This window comes from Thermobia domestica, chromosome 18, assembly GCF_964235325.1.
Source record: "Thermobia domestica chromosome 18, izTheDome1.hap1.1, whole genome shotgun sequence".
In the NCBI taxonomy this organism is placed as follows: Eukaryota; Metazoa; Arthropoda; class Insecta; order Zygentoma; family Lepismatidae; genus Thermobia; species Thermobia domestica.
In genome coordinates this window covers 2612338-2627813 of record NC_137471.1, presented here as the reverse complement: position 1 = coordinate 2627813, position 15476 = coordinate 2612338, and the positions used below count along the sequence as shown (strand labels likewise).

At 33.9% G+C, this 15476-nt stretch overlaps 1 protein-coding gene across 1 annotated transcript in view; it reads left to right on the top strand.

Moving 5' to 3' along the window:
• LOC145674871 (cilia- and flagella-associated protein 65-like) overlaps positions 1-15476 on the top strand; it is an 84198-nt gene that overhangs the window by 30965 nt on the left and 37757 nt on the right. The window contains exons 7-9 of the mRNA XM_081745114.1: positions 3068-3236; positions 7909-8050; positions 12912-13054. Of these exons, the coding sequence (XP_081601240.1) occupies positions 3068-3236; positions 7909-8050; positions 12912-13054 (454 nt within the window). The remainder of the gene's footprint in view (positions 1-3067; positions 3237-7908; positions 8051-12911; positions 13055-15476) is intronic.

Below are 15476 nucleotides of genomic sequence, written 5' to 3'. Positions count from 1 at the left end.
CCTGGTATGCCCAGCCTGTCTGCTATCTGTCGAGTTGACAATCGGCGATCTTCCATGGTCATATCAAGTACCAGATCAATGTTTTCTGTGGTGGTAGCACATGACGGTCTCCCAGATCTCGGCTTATTTTCAACACTCTGCCTACCACGCTTCAATTCCTGCACACATCTTTTGATGGTGGCATATGACGGCGCAGATTCACCTACGGTATTGACCATATCCTGGTGGATCTCAGACGCTGACATTCCTTTTAATTGCAGATACTTGATATTTTCCCAACTTATGCCATCTCACTCACTTCAAGGGCCTGTAAAAGACAAAACAAATTACTTAGAACCAAGAGCTTGATACACGTTAATACCAAAGGTTGTACTATTCTAATACATATAATTATTCTATTCTAGATTCTCATTTTCTATGTTAGGCTCAAAACTTTTCAGTCACCCCCTCGTATACGGTTTGCAGATGATATGACGCTTGCGGTGGAATCTGAAGAGAAAATCAATAAGATGTTAGAAAATTTAAATAAGGGCTGTAAAGAATATGGGATGAAAATAAATGTTAGAAAGACAAAATCTATGGTGATTGGAAGGAAGCGGTCGGTGTCAAATATAGAAGTAGGAGGGGAGAAAATAGAACAGGTGATTAATTTTCGATACATGGGTAAATGATATGAAGTGTGAACGTGAAATAAAAGCAAGGATAGAAATGGTGAAAGAAGCCTTTAGGAGGAAGAAATCACTATTTCGTGGGACCTTGAATATAGAGTTGAGAAAAAGACCCATAAAATGTTTCGTGTGAAGTATTGTTCTATATGGGTCAGAAACGTGAACATTGCTCAAAAATGATGAAAAACGACTGAAAGCTTTCGAGATGTGGGTGTGGAGAAGAATGGACAGAATTATCTGGGTCGAGCGGAAAACGAATGAGAAAATCTTAAAAATGGGGGAGAAGAGAACAATTTTAGACATTATTAAGAAGAGGAAGAGAAAGTAGTTGGGACATTGGCTAAGGAAGAACTGTATCATGAGGGACGTGCTAGAAGGTATGGAGGCAGGAAAGAGAGAAAAAGAGCAAAGGAAACTACAATTAATGGACGATATCAAAACAGTAAAGTCATACGCGGAAACGAAGAGGTTATCGGAAGACCGTGGAGCATGGAAGCTTCTCAGTTGCGGTAAGTGACGTGCCAATAAAGGCAGAATGATGACTCTAATGATGACTCTAATTCTGACAGGATCCTTATTTTTGGGATAACCTTTTTTTTCCTCTTTATGAGTTTTAGCTAGGAATGCACAATTTTGATGGACTTCTGTTCCCTTTCATGCTTTATAGCCCATAGTGTGTATTTTTTAGATAGACCTATTTGCTTCACATTACGACTTATAGCCGTGAATATACTGTATATCACTAAAGAATTAAATCTGGCTATTTTCAAGATCCTCTTTCAATAGCTGTTGTTTCAAGTTACATTTAACTTTCATCATATTCTCATCTTTCACGATATCATGCTATAATGACGAAGCAATGGATTGGTCGATTTTAACAAACTATAGCTCTGACGAGGAACCATTAACAATTTCTGAGCAAGTGGGTAAGAGGCTGAATAGTGATGTCGTCATTTCCTCGCTGTTACCATGATAATTGCTATATTTTTTCTATACAAAATCGTGTGAAGCAAAAGGCGCATTGTTATGTCTATCAGAAACAAGAACAAGGCTGCAAACATTCACAATTGTACAATATTTTGAAGACAAAATAAAGTTGGGGGAAAGCTACAGACTAAGAGTATGGGCCTATTATTTAGGAAACTTCGGGTGGAATAAAATCTAGAGATTCAAAAAGTAAGAGGTAACGTGTAAGCAGCTTATTCTACAGATGTCACAAATGCAAGTAAAGTGATGAGATAGAAATTGCATAATTAACACATTATTATGTAACCCACCATAAGGACTAGCAATTATATTCAATATAAACTTTCTAACGTGCATATTGATTAGCTGTCGGCACAAAGAAAATAATACAGATGTACGATTTAAAAATATATATATATATTATTAACTATTAATCCAAGCATAATTCTATTGGCACGTTTACGTTTCTTACGCAAATCTTTTACAATATAGAAATGTAATTTAATTATATTGGCTTCAAATTTTTTTAAAAAACTGTGTGTACTGGAAATTTTAATCTGGATCGACTTCTTATCGTTGGACATACATTGGATATTTCCTTATAAAAATAGATATACTGACAATTCAACAAGAAAACATCAACTATGAATCATATTTTAAACAATTGTTAAACAGTAATTCTGTTCATGTTTGTAATATTAAATGTGATACCCATATATGATATGGTATGTTACTATATGATATATTTTACTATACGATGTCATATTTTACTATACGATATGATATTGTAGTATATGATATGATATTTTACTATATTATATGATATTATACTATATGATACGAGGTTTTACTATATGATATGATATTGTACTACATGATATGATGTTTTATTATATGATATTATATTATATAAGATATGATATCATATTATATAAGATATGATATGATATTGTAGTATATGATATACGATATTTAAATTTAATATCCGACGATGTACAAGGTGAGTAAGGTTTAAAATTTAATATAACCTCAAAATGTCTCAATACATAAAATGTACGATGTCAGAGAGAACATTTCACAGAGCTCACTCATTTCTCATAAAATACTTATCGCATACATATAGTAGTATTTAACACATCATTTACCTAATTGCTTTTCCTATATTTTTTTTTCAGTTTCATTTATTGAAAATATTTTTTAAAAATCTAAGTAATTCTCTTACTCTAATGTTTGGAATCCGGAAATTAACACAGCAGCATTTTTGTTTTATATTTAAGGCAGTCATTCGTGTTATTTAGAATATAAAATGGCAATCCCCCATAGTAAAGAGGAGGATTTGACGTCACATCATGTCAATCCATTGTCTTTGAAAGTAAATTTTGAGACGCTAAAATAGGTAATACGAGTTAATGATATGCTTTCTCTTGTTTTAGGAAATAGTTTCCAACCAGAATGCCATCCATGGATACCAAATTACCGAGTCTCTTCCATTAATGTAGTTCTGCCAGCATGTACGCCTCAGAGTCCACGATACACGACTCTTCTGATACAACAGTTTGGACATCTGCCATTGACTTTCAAATTTATACCACCATCTGAAAGGTTTAACTTTACTTTTATTTTACATTCTTAAATTTTATATTCGTCTTCCATTAAAATATGAAAAATATGACATATATGTGTACAATTTACTTTTGTGCAGCAATAATGAAGGTCCGAGGACCAATTTATTTTTTTGGCCAAAAATGTAGTAGACAGGGGAAATTTGCGGTATTTCAGTTCAAAGGATAATATTTATTCTCAGTTCGGTCTTCTTGATGGCACATAATGTTACCAGTCTTAGAATAACTTTTCCAGCATTCTTTCCAGTTATTTATTGCAGGATTGCCAGCTGTAGGAAGAAAAAAGTCGGAATTTTGCAGAAAGGGAATTTTTCGTGCAATATTTCAGTACATAAAATCCCCCACCCCAGTACAGACTACCGAAATGATAGTTACATTGTCTGAATGTATTGTCCTATAGTTCTGTTCGGCATACGGAAGTCAATATTACATTTTTAATGTACATGTTGTAAAGGTATTTAAAATTTCGGCATTTCGGTAGAAGGGATAATATTTTTTTTCACAGTTCGGCTCGCTTCGATCATGACGACATTTGCAGAAAACATTTCCAATATTGACAGGTTACTTTTCAAATATAAATTATAATTTTACTATTGCAGGGTTGCCACTAAAAAATTTAAAAAATCGGATTTTCCTCTTAAAAAAGGGATATTTTCGAATATATGGATATATAATTTCCCAATGGTACCGGCTACCGGAACGATTGTTAAATTTTCAAAAAGTACGGTCATCGACGAATAGAAAGAGGTATAACACATTCCGCAACCATAAATAGGGACGTAATTATACGTTCCTGAGTAAAACCTAAAAAAATAAATGTGAAAGACATTCCACATTTACTGACAACCCTGAGCAACCAGCTAATTTTAAGTGTGATATTCGTGTTCAGCGCCTCGAAATCTATAAAGATTGGCTACTTTCGTTTCTGTAAAAATTAAAAAGTGAAAATTTGTTGACCAGTGATATTCAGAATTAGCACAAAACTATAATTAAATATTAGAAATCAGGCTAGTATTATATTTTTGCTTGTAAAATATGCGAAAAATATGACATAGAATAGAATTGAATATTTTTTGTGGTCATTAAACAACGAATGTTGCAATACAAAGCGTCAATAATATACAAAAATCAGATTACTTCTTATAATTTACACTTTTCTTCAAATTCATCATTACTATAAATAACGTACAAAAAGTGAAAAAAAGTGACTGACTTGACCGGGATTCGTATCCGGGACCTTCGACCGAGTGGAAAGCACCGATCTCTAGAGTGAGAGAGAGAGTGGCTGCTCTGATAAGCAGACTGGGTGGCGTAGTGGTTAACACATCAACACGGTATGCCGCCGGACCCGGGTTCGAGTCCTGGTCTGATCAGTCACTTTTTCACTCTTTGTGCATTACAGAATTCACATCTATAGAGGATATGGTGTATTAAAATCGGTTGTTTCCTCTTTTATTCATATTTATATGAAATTATAACCGTCATAAGTGTTCAATATATGAACACAGGGATTGTCCAAGCACAGCAGGGAGTCTATGGTATAACCCATGTGGTGCGAGTAAAGAGTACCGACTTCGAGAGTGAGTGAGTGAGTGGCTGCGCTAGGAAGCGGACTGGGGAGCGTAGTGATTAACGCATCGGCAAGGTATACAGGAGATCCCGAGTTCGAGTCTCGGTCAAGTCGCTTACTTTTTCACTCTTTGTATGGTATTGAATTCACATCTATAGAGGATATGGTGTGTTAAGAAAATCGGTTGGTTTCTCTTTCATTAATATATATACTATAAATAGCATTATTTAAAAGAAATGTTTTATAACGCTTTTCGAATTTGACAATACACATCCGGAGATTAAGTATTGGTAATACATTATACAGTTTCATGCCAATATATTTATAATTTCTTTGGGTTGTATTTAGAATAACCTGTGGGTTGTATTTAGAATTTAAATCATATTTACGTCTTGTATTATATGAGTGAATATTATTGTGATAACCAATACCATCCTGATTTTCTGTAAAGTGCATAAGGCATCTATAAATGTACAAACAAGGAACTGTCATGATCTGTATTTTCTTAAAAAATGGTCTACATGATACAGTATCTGGCAATCTTTTATTGCTCTTATAGTTTTTTTTTTTTTTTTTCACATGAAGACATTTTGAGCACCCGATGAATTACCCCATAATAATATACCGTATTGTAAATGACAATGAAAAAAGTCATAATATGCTGTACGAAGCACGGTTTCAGTGACTATTGTCCTTAGTTTGCAAATTAGAAACAATATACTTTTACATATATTTTTCAGAATGTACATTTCAGTTTAGCTTTGGGTCTAGATAGATTCTCAGAAGTTTTACGGAATGGCACATATCTTCACCAGTCGCATGAATACCAAGATAAAAATGAATGGTTTCTATCTTAGATTTATTGAGATAAAGTTTTTTTATACTTTAACCATGTTGAATGACATTTCTAACTTTTCGTTGTTTTTAATTTTAACTCACAATCGGTCTTATCTGAACGTAGAAGTGTTGTGTCGTCAGCATACAAAACAGATTTGTAAGATAGAAAACTTGGGAAGTCATTTACATAGATAAGAAAGAGTAAAGGTCCTAACATATTCCCCTGAGGCACCTCTGATGTTACATTTAAAAAAATGTGACCTTTTATTTGCAATACGGACAGTCTTTCGTCCATTACTGAGATAGGACTTTTAGGATGACAACCCAATTCCCCTAACACCGTAATAATATAATTTTGCAACCAAAGAAAAATCTTCAGAATTAGCAGTAAGTTCTAATTGCATATTAGCTGTCAAGTTGTGTTATATTTATGACATTTGATGTGAGATGGTTTGTTAATCCTATTAACCTCACAACTATAGTATGTCTAAAATAAGTACTTAGCTCCTCCTAATTTTTGAGACTAATTTCAAATCTAGAACAAATGTTGAATTCGATTTTATAATATTATAAACATATAAGTTAATTAGTGTTTTTATTTTAAACATACCATGGTATTCCTCCCCATTCCTACAGATCCACTTTAAAATAATTGTGAACATCCGTATTCTATTGTAAAATATGTGAAGAAAGAGCTGTGAATGTACACACCGCGCTTCCTTCGATTCAGTTCACTCCTATTGCACTTTGCTCTGGTCGTTCATCTCAGGATTTACTCTTTACATTACATTTATTTATTTAGTGGTTTATGTATTCCTTGTTTCACACCTTTTATCTCCTATCCGTTTTAATCCTTTTCACCTTGCCACTGAGGACGGAACCAGCTTTGAGTTCCTACACGTTTAAAAAATATTTAGGCTTTCCAAGGGAGGATTCATTGGTAAGTAGCCAATTTCTTGTTAATTTGAATGATCCTCTCATGCGCCCATATAATTGTAATTGTAGCTGTGAATGTACTTCAGTAAACCAACTGACTTTTATTAAACACAGTATTTAACATTCTGTGTCCAATAAAATACCAAGTGAAGGAATTCGTCTCTACGTCATTCAATAATGAGCATACAGATAGACATATAAGAGAATATGTGTACCATTTTCTAATTATCGAATACATCATATTGTATTAAAAATTTAGTCTTCATTCAATGCCGTTCCATTTTATTGACAGCAACTGACTGACCCCTTCACGTTCTCCAGTTTAATTTCTTAATTAAATCATTAACAATCACTCCTTTCTTCCTCATAATCTCTGGTTTAGTAACCAAGCGTCACATATTTTTTCAGTGTTAACCAAGTATCATAACGCAAGTCAGAACTACTTGAATTAAGATAAGGGACAGATAGAATAGTGCTGGTCGTTGCGTCGACCACGTATCACCCAGTCAAACGTGCGCTATCCTGCTAGCCGAAAACTTTTCATGACACGTAGCTTCAGGAAAAGTCAATCTACTCATCGAGAAACATATATATCAAAATGAATGTGGGTAATTTCTTTGTTCACTATAGCTCGGCAATGGCACATTTTCTCAAAGCGAGTATTTGCTTGTTTTAAAGATCTTACTAAGTACTATTGAAATATATAATAAAAATCCACAAATTGTGGTTTAAAAGAAAAATTATGTCTATTTTTGTACTTTTCCCATAGATGATAATGTTAATTGCAAATTCAATATTCGTGCCTCTGTTCAACCTTTGCCCAAACAAACATGGGAAACTAACACACTAACTCACGTAATACTTTAACATATATAAGTTTTATTGCATTATCTGCCGGGAACATAGCATATGGGAAATGAGCCTCATCCTTTATCTTCGTACGTCAAATTTAGACATTAACCGAAATTATTCTTGTCAAAATTATATAGAAATGTGGAACAAAGAAAGAAGAAGGTAAAATTATGAGGAAAGGATAATTTCTTACTTAAATGTAACCATGATAATTACTATCTTACTTATCACTAATTTGATCTACTGCAAATCTGACATACTTTCAATTTTCGAAAGTGGTGGTAGAGGTGTAGAATCTTCCGTTGTATAGTCTTTAGTGTTGAACCATTATGATATAAATTACCTTTTAATAACACTTAATTGCCTTAATTTGGTTTCGAGGCTATGCACATTCACTGGTATTTTTATGTAGTAGTAATAAATTTTTATGATAATTATTCATATTTTCTGTTTCCAGTTTTTACGTAGTGAAGCCGATGCAAGGAATAATTAATCATTCGCATCAAATTGTTGCTATCCAGCTAATGCCTATATTAGTTACCGAGTCCCCGTACATGGAAAGGTGGGCACTACAACTTAATGAAAGCAGTGAATACGAGGTAAAAAAAAAAAAAAAAAAAAAAAATTCCTCATTTGAGGGTTTTCCTTGACAAAGAGCAATTCATTTTATCCATCCATTCTTTATTCATCCATTTTAATATATAATCGGTCACAGACAAGCACATATAATAGGAATTGACATACAATATTGAGATAGTAAGACTATTCATGGCTTTGTATTAATTGTTTTAACAAAAGAGACACTGACCAAAGCTTAAAACTTTACTTTATTTTAAATTATAATTTGTAACTGTTTCGGATATCTAGCATATCCTTCTTCAGACCCTATCGAAATTAATGAAAATACAGACATACATATAAATGTTGTTATAACAAAGTTTTCTATAATATATTATAATTATAGTTACAGTTACAAATTATAATTTAAAATAAAGTAAAGTTTTAAGCTTTGGTCAGTGTCTCTTTTGTTAAAACAATATTGAGATACTTGAATATCATTGGTATTACGAGGGAGGATCAAAAACTGAGGTTAAAAGGCCGATATTTATGGAGTTTTGTCTATTACAGAGGAATGAGAAGTGTGAGAAGTACCTGGAATTTGCAACTCTGCCCAGTTTCAGCCACCTACGATGCTAGTTGTAAATAAACACAAATGGCAACTCGTTTGCAAAAACTGGTCTCGCGAAAAACTACGTTCAGTTACTCGATTTCTGTGCGCGAAACATGTAACTGGGGCTGAAATTCACTGCGAGCTGGTAGAGGTTTACGGAAAGAGACTGTAATGTCTCATCAGCATGTCGTAGAGTGTTATCGAAAGTTTGCGACTGGTAGAGAAAAACGTCACCGACGAAGAAAGCAGTGGCCGATCCAGCTCCCTCCCTACAGAATGGACCTCGCTCCAAGCGACTTTCACCTGTTCTCGCACTTGGAGGAGCATCTACAAGGTCGCGTCGCTTCGCTTCAGACGAGGAGGTGAAACACTTCGTGACACGTAGCTGAACATGCAAGGACACGATTTTTACCAGGAGGGACTCTTCAAACTCATCTTACGATGCAACAAATGCCTCAACCGATATGAAGACTATGTCGAAAAACAATCTAATGTATGTACTATCTGTTGGCTGTATTGGTTGTATGAAATAATATATACACGTTTCACTGCAAGCTTTGAAACCTTACTTTCTGATCATCCCTCGCACATTAGCTGTACATAGTATCATTTAAATATTCATTAACATTGTAATGCCTTTCGTTACACAGAAATTTGAATAACAATTCTCAATACCGTTTTAATGTTCCTTAAGTAAGTCTGCATCTTATTGTACAGCTTAGTGGATATAGGTAGTACATTTTATTTTTTTAGTACAAGGATAGTTTTGACACAATAACACAACAACACACTGAGCAAGGCTATGTGATAATATGTAACAAAACACACACAATCACGTAACAGTTTCGACATAATAACTGTGTCTTCATCAGACTTCTATTCCTTTTGGCTGTTTGGATCTAAAGTTAGAGTAAGTAACATTACTTGCAGTGTATGTAGAAATCTTTGCATATATGTCTAATGCTGCAAGCAAGTAAAGACATTGATTTACTGTACATATGTAAAATTTTAATTTTGTTAGCAATTCATGTATTCCTGTACCCAGTAAAAGGAGTGTTCTGATAAATATTTTTGGAGTTTTTTTTTTACTTATTTATCATTTTTTTAAAAATATTGTAAGAGTCCTGAATCTTTACATCTTTGGGATGTTTATCCACGTATTTACACTCTTTTTCATATAATACAGTTGTATGTTCTACAATAGAAAGGTTTTGTTTGTTTCTTGTATCATGATTACACTGTTATTCTACTTGCGTAAGAACATCCTCTAGTTATCTCTTTACAAATATCAGTAAATTTAAGATATACAAACAGGGTACTGAAAGTATACGAAGTTTTTTAAATATTAGTTTTGGGGCCGCGGTGGCTCAGTGGTACAGCGTTCACCTCTGCTGCTTGGGGTCCCGGGTTCGATCCCAGCCCACGCCAATTGAACTTTGTGGTAGACAAACACCGTGTGCTTGGGTTTTCTCGGGGTTCTCTCGTTTCCTCCCACTTTCTTCATTCCACTATTTCATTCATTGCTCATCATCACCGTCTCCTTTAGCCTAACCGGCATATCCGTGGGACGTAAAACTCAAAGATTTCGTTTCATTTCATATATGTTAGTTTGCTATGATCTTTTGGCTTAGCAGTTATCATCATTTTCATTATTCGTTTCTGTATTGTAAAAATTACTTTAGCTTTGTATATATTTCCCCAAAATATAATGCCATATGTTAAATTCGACTGGAATAATCCAAAATAAATTGTTTCTAATTTTAATAGGGTGTTTGAGATTATGATAATAAAAGAATATATCAGAATGTCATAATTAAATTATCTTCGTTACGTAGGGGTAATCAAATCATTTTTGTAATATGTATTTATTATTATTATTATTATTATTATTATTATTATTATTATTATTATTATTATTATTATTATTATTATTATTATTATTATTATTATTATTATTATTATTATGTTAAGGAATTTAGTTAATCGAAAACTTCTTTACCTATTTACTCTGTCTGTCCGATTGTCCGTCCGGAAGAGAGGAAATCTCACCAATTATTTGATGGATCACCATCAATTTTCGCCAGAATAAAGAGGATCAAAAGTTAAAAATTAAGTTTGTTGATAGACATGATGCACCCCGAGACACGGACAATCAAAAATCTCAAGTATTCCTATGGGAGTAATTTTTGATATCATACTTGTTTGAAACTATTCGTAGTGCTATTGAGGTTGGCAGGTTAGTATAATACCCAGGATGCAAAATACTAATTTTTCCGCAAAATATAACGCTAAACTGAAACTAAATGGATTTCTACTCGACGAATTTAAAACACTTAAAATATTTTCTATTTCCAAATATTAACTCGTCTTACTAAAGTTTTTCAGTGGGGAATAAAGGTAGGAGGAGATGCAAAAACTCAAACTTTTAGGTTGTGTATACTTGACACTACTATTTATTATCTTCTATTATATATATATATATATATATATATATATATATATATATATATATATATATATATATATAAAATAGAAGATAATAAATAGTATGTCCTTATCTGATGAAATATTTAGCGAAAGCAATTTAGAATTTTAGTTTACTTCCTTTGATATTGTGTGCTAGCGTTTCAATGTACTACAATCTATATGCCTATGTGGAGAGAGGGAATATGGCGGCTTAGTAGTACAGTGTTTACCTCTGATGGGTGAAATCCCTGATCCGATTTGAAGTTTGCTGTGGACAACTTTGTGTCCGTGAGTTTTCTTGAGGAACTCCGGATTCCTCCCACTTTATCATTCCACCAATTCTTTCATCATCATTTACTTGCCGTAATCATTCATCTCTCTTAGTCTAAAGGGAATAATCGTGGGATGTTAAACTGTAGAGATTTTATTTAATTTTTTATTTATACCTATGTAGAAGAGTAAATCCACTGACTCACTCATCAAGATATCACCGAAACTATTAACGTAAAACTTTGAGAAATTTTGTACAAAGGTTCTCCTTGCATCCTAGATTGAAATAAAATGGATTTAAGCAAAACATGACCATTAGGGACAGTGAGGAGGTAGTGGGAATTGGATGATTTCTTGATGTTTTTCAATTAGGAGTACAGCATAAAATTTTGTTTTGTGAAATGTGACCTTTAAAGCGGGAAGTAGTAGTAGTTTTTTTTTTTTTTTTTTTTTTTTTCCGTTTTGTAGATCCCCGAGATTATTAGGTGTAGAAGCTTGAAATTTTGTATAAATATTTTCCTTGCTTCCTAGACTGTAGATAAGGCAGGATTTTGTGAAATGCCACCCCTAAAGGAAGAGTGCGTGTGTTGGGGTTGGAAGGGTGCTTGAAACGTTTTTTTGTCGTTCGTCAGATTTCCGAAACTGTCAGGCGTAGAATATTGACATTTTCTGTGTGTGTTTTTTCTTCCATCCTAGGCTCTAGATTAGATAAGATTTTGTGAAATGCAACGCCCAACCATTTCTTTCTCGTTTACCAGATCACGGAAATTATTGAGCACTGAACCATAAAAGTGTTATTTATTTGCATGTATTCAGTACCAAAGACAAAAAAGGATGAAACGCAGGGAGAGGAGGGGATGAAAAATATTGTCCGCGATAATACGTGAAACATACGCTAGTATACATATATTATAGTAGAAACATGAAAATATAGTCGAAGCATGAATTCACATCTAATATTGTAATCCTTGTTATCTCTGTTTTATCCTTTATTCCTTATTTTTTTATTATCCTTTTTACTTTTTAAAATATATACACTTTTTCAAGGATTATTGTTATCTTTTGAACACCTTTGTGTGTTTGTGGGGAAGGGGGATTTTTTATTGAAATGCATATATGTAAGTGGCAAACTGGAAGATACACTAATAAATGTAGGATTTAGAGTCTAATATACAGATAACAAATATAGGAGACAAATATAGCAAACAACTGGAAAAACAGTCACATTTTTATAAGGAGCACAGTACCATACAGTGGCGTACGCAGAAATTCATCAATGGGAGTTCAAGTTTCTAAGTCGCAGGTCTTTGAATACATATCTTAGTATGGTATATGTTTATATTTGTATATCTTGGTCAAGGTGAAAGTTAAACCTGGAATCCCTCTTGCATACGTTATACATATTTCTTCAATGATTTAGAAATGTTTGTTACACGTGCTTAATTTATTTTTCTTTTCTTTTTTAATGCTAATGTTGATATCATTAGTTACTTTATTACAAAAGAATTAACACACCTTTTCTTAACTTTTTTTTATGTTCTTGAATCTTTCAGGTATTTCTTTTGTTTCGTGGATTTGCAGAGGAGCCTTGTGTAATATTTGGTAGCAATAATGTCGTTGAATTTCCCTGGACATACCCGCATTCTCTTGTTGAGATTAGAGTGCCAGTGAGAAACTTAGCAAGATACAGAATTATGTAAGTGTGAAGTTTAAGAAATTATGGATACTAAAAACTTTATTTTTTATTTTATCCTAATTATAAACTTAAGAGGTCGCGATGATTCCGTGAATAGAGTGCTCACCTCTGGTGTGTAGGGTTACTGGTTTGATTCCAGCTTCCCTCAATTGGACTTTATGATGGACAAACACGGTGTGTATAGGTTTTTCCGAGGTTCTTCCCTTTTTCCTCCCACTTTTTCATTCCACTACTTTCTTCATTATTGTCATCATCAACGTATCCCCGTCTTCCTTAGCCTCAGTGCATAATCATAAAATGTTAAAATAATAGTCTTAGTTTTGTAAACGACTAGAACTTGATATGTGGTTAATACAGTTTCCCGAAACTGTTATTTCCAGATTTCTGCTTCACATTTTGTTATCTTTTGACTTAGACGCCCTACGATGTTCAGTATTCAGCAAAACTTTTGTCCCCAGAAGGAATCAAACTTAAGATCACACTCTTCAAAGTAGAAATTCCTTGAAGCTCATTCGGGCCAATATGCAGAGTGATATAATTCGCAGTTCCTGCTCAGTCTAACTTGTTCGCACTCGATGACTACAAATACACACTCACACTCGCACTTGTGCGCACTCGATCTAACTATTGCGCTCGATATCTAACTTGTAGTCACATCTTTATTGATTTAACATAGCGGTATGGTTCCGATAATAAATTATTCTGCTGTGCTTTGAGATTTTTTTGTATGCACTCATTAGTTAATATATAGTATTTCCCACTGTGAAAAACGCATTTTTCCCCCTTTGAATATATAATCCAAAAATGGGATGTGTCTTCGTCTTATACCCCGATATAGAGAATTGGACTATTTCAGTTTCAAGTTTTCCCGATTCTCGATTCTGTGTTGAGTGAGGTATATGATAGATGTTCCCTTCCTTGCTCCCTTACGATGTGCGACAGCATTTCAGCTACGTAGAACTCAGTGACTCAATAAACGCAACTTTAGATATAATTGCTCCATTTATCATTTCACAGTATGTATACTTTTCTCTGGCTCACATGCATCATAAACATTCCCAGACACGCATGCGATCTGGGATTCAGGCAATGATCAATTCCACTAGATCCTCTGACGTAACAGTGTCAACTGCCTCGTTGGTTTCTGTTTTCAAGTGTTTCAAATTACAGTATCTATTTTAATACTGTATTCAATGTCTCTGATAAAACCCACAAGGAAAGGAATGTGGGGTGATGTCAGGGCTCCTTGGGGCCCAAGGAATGGCTCCGATCCATCAATCTCCAAAATGAACATTTAAAGCACGTAAAAAAAAAAAAAAAAAAAAAAATACTAACAAAGTGAATGGGTGCTCCTGCTCCATCGTGCTGAAAAATAATACTAAAAGTAAATATTTCTATGGTTTCGATTTGTGGAAAAGCAAAATGAATAGTGCACACATAGAAACATACACACAAACGCACTTTTACATGTTTTTTTGTTACAATATAGTGGATTCTGGTAGCACTGCTTTTGTTTTTACACTGAATAAAATAGTTTAGTTGCCACAAAGTCCACACGGCGCGAGCTGGGATCGAACCAGGACCCCAAGCACCGGAGGTGAGCGCTCTACCACTGAGCCACCGCGTCCCCCAGGTGAGGTAAATGATATCGATGTAGTTTTATCCACAAAGCAACAAGGAAACATCAAAAAAGTATTATTTTGTGTCCTCTTAATATTAATAAAATTCGTTTGTCATATCCTGTTTGATGAAAGATATGTTCTCCATCTCGGTATATTCAGCAACGACAGTATTTATAAACAAATAGTGCTACAAAACGCCACCAGAGAGCTTAGGAACTTCATGTTCATATTAGAATGATGCGCTGTGCGAACAGCATAGGTTCAACCAGTTTTTTAATGAATAATAAAAAAACAGAAATGTAAAGTAATATTTTTGCAAGAAACATATGTGGAGTTACCAATGCTTAACCATATGTTCATTTTGGAGATTGATGGATCGGAGCCATTCCTTGGGCCCCAAGGAGCCCTGACATCACCCCACATTCCTTTCCTTGTGGGGTTTTATCAGAGACATTGAATACAGTATTAAAATAGATACTGTAATTTGAAACACTTGAAAACAGAAACCAACGAGGCAGTAGACACTGTTACGTCAGAGGATCTAGTGGAATTGATCATTGCCTGAATGTATATCATGTTGTGAATGCAGCACATATAGAAACATTTTGACATGCAAACCACTTTATTTTATTTCATTTCATTTATTTTTTACTTGGTCACAGTATAGTGAATTCTGGTACCATTGCAATTGTTTTTGAACTGAATAAACTATTTGAGTTTCCAAACAAAGTGGTCACTCAACACTCAGCATTCAACCACCCTAAACAAAGTGGTCACTCAATACTCAGCATTCAACCACC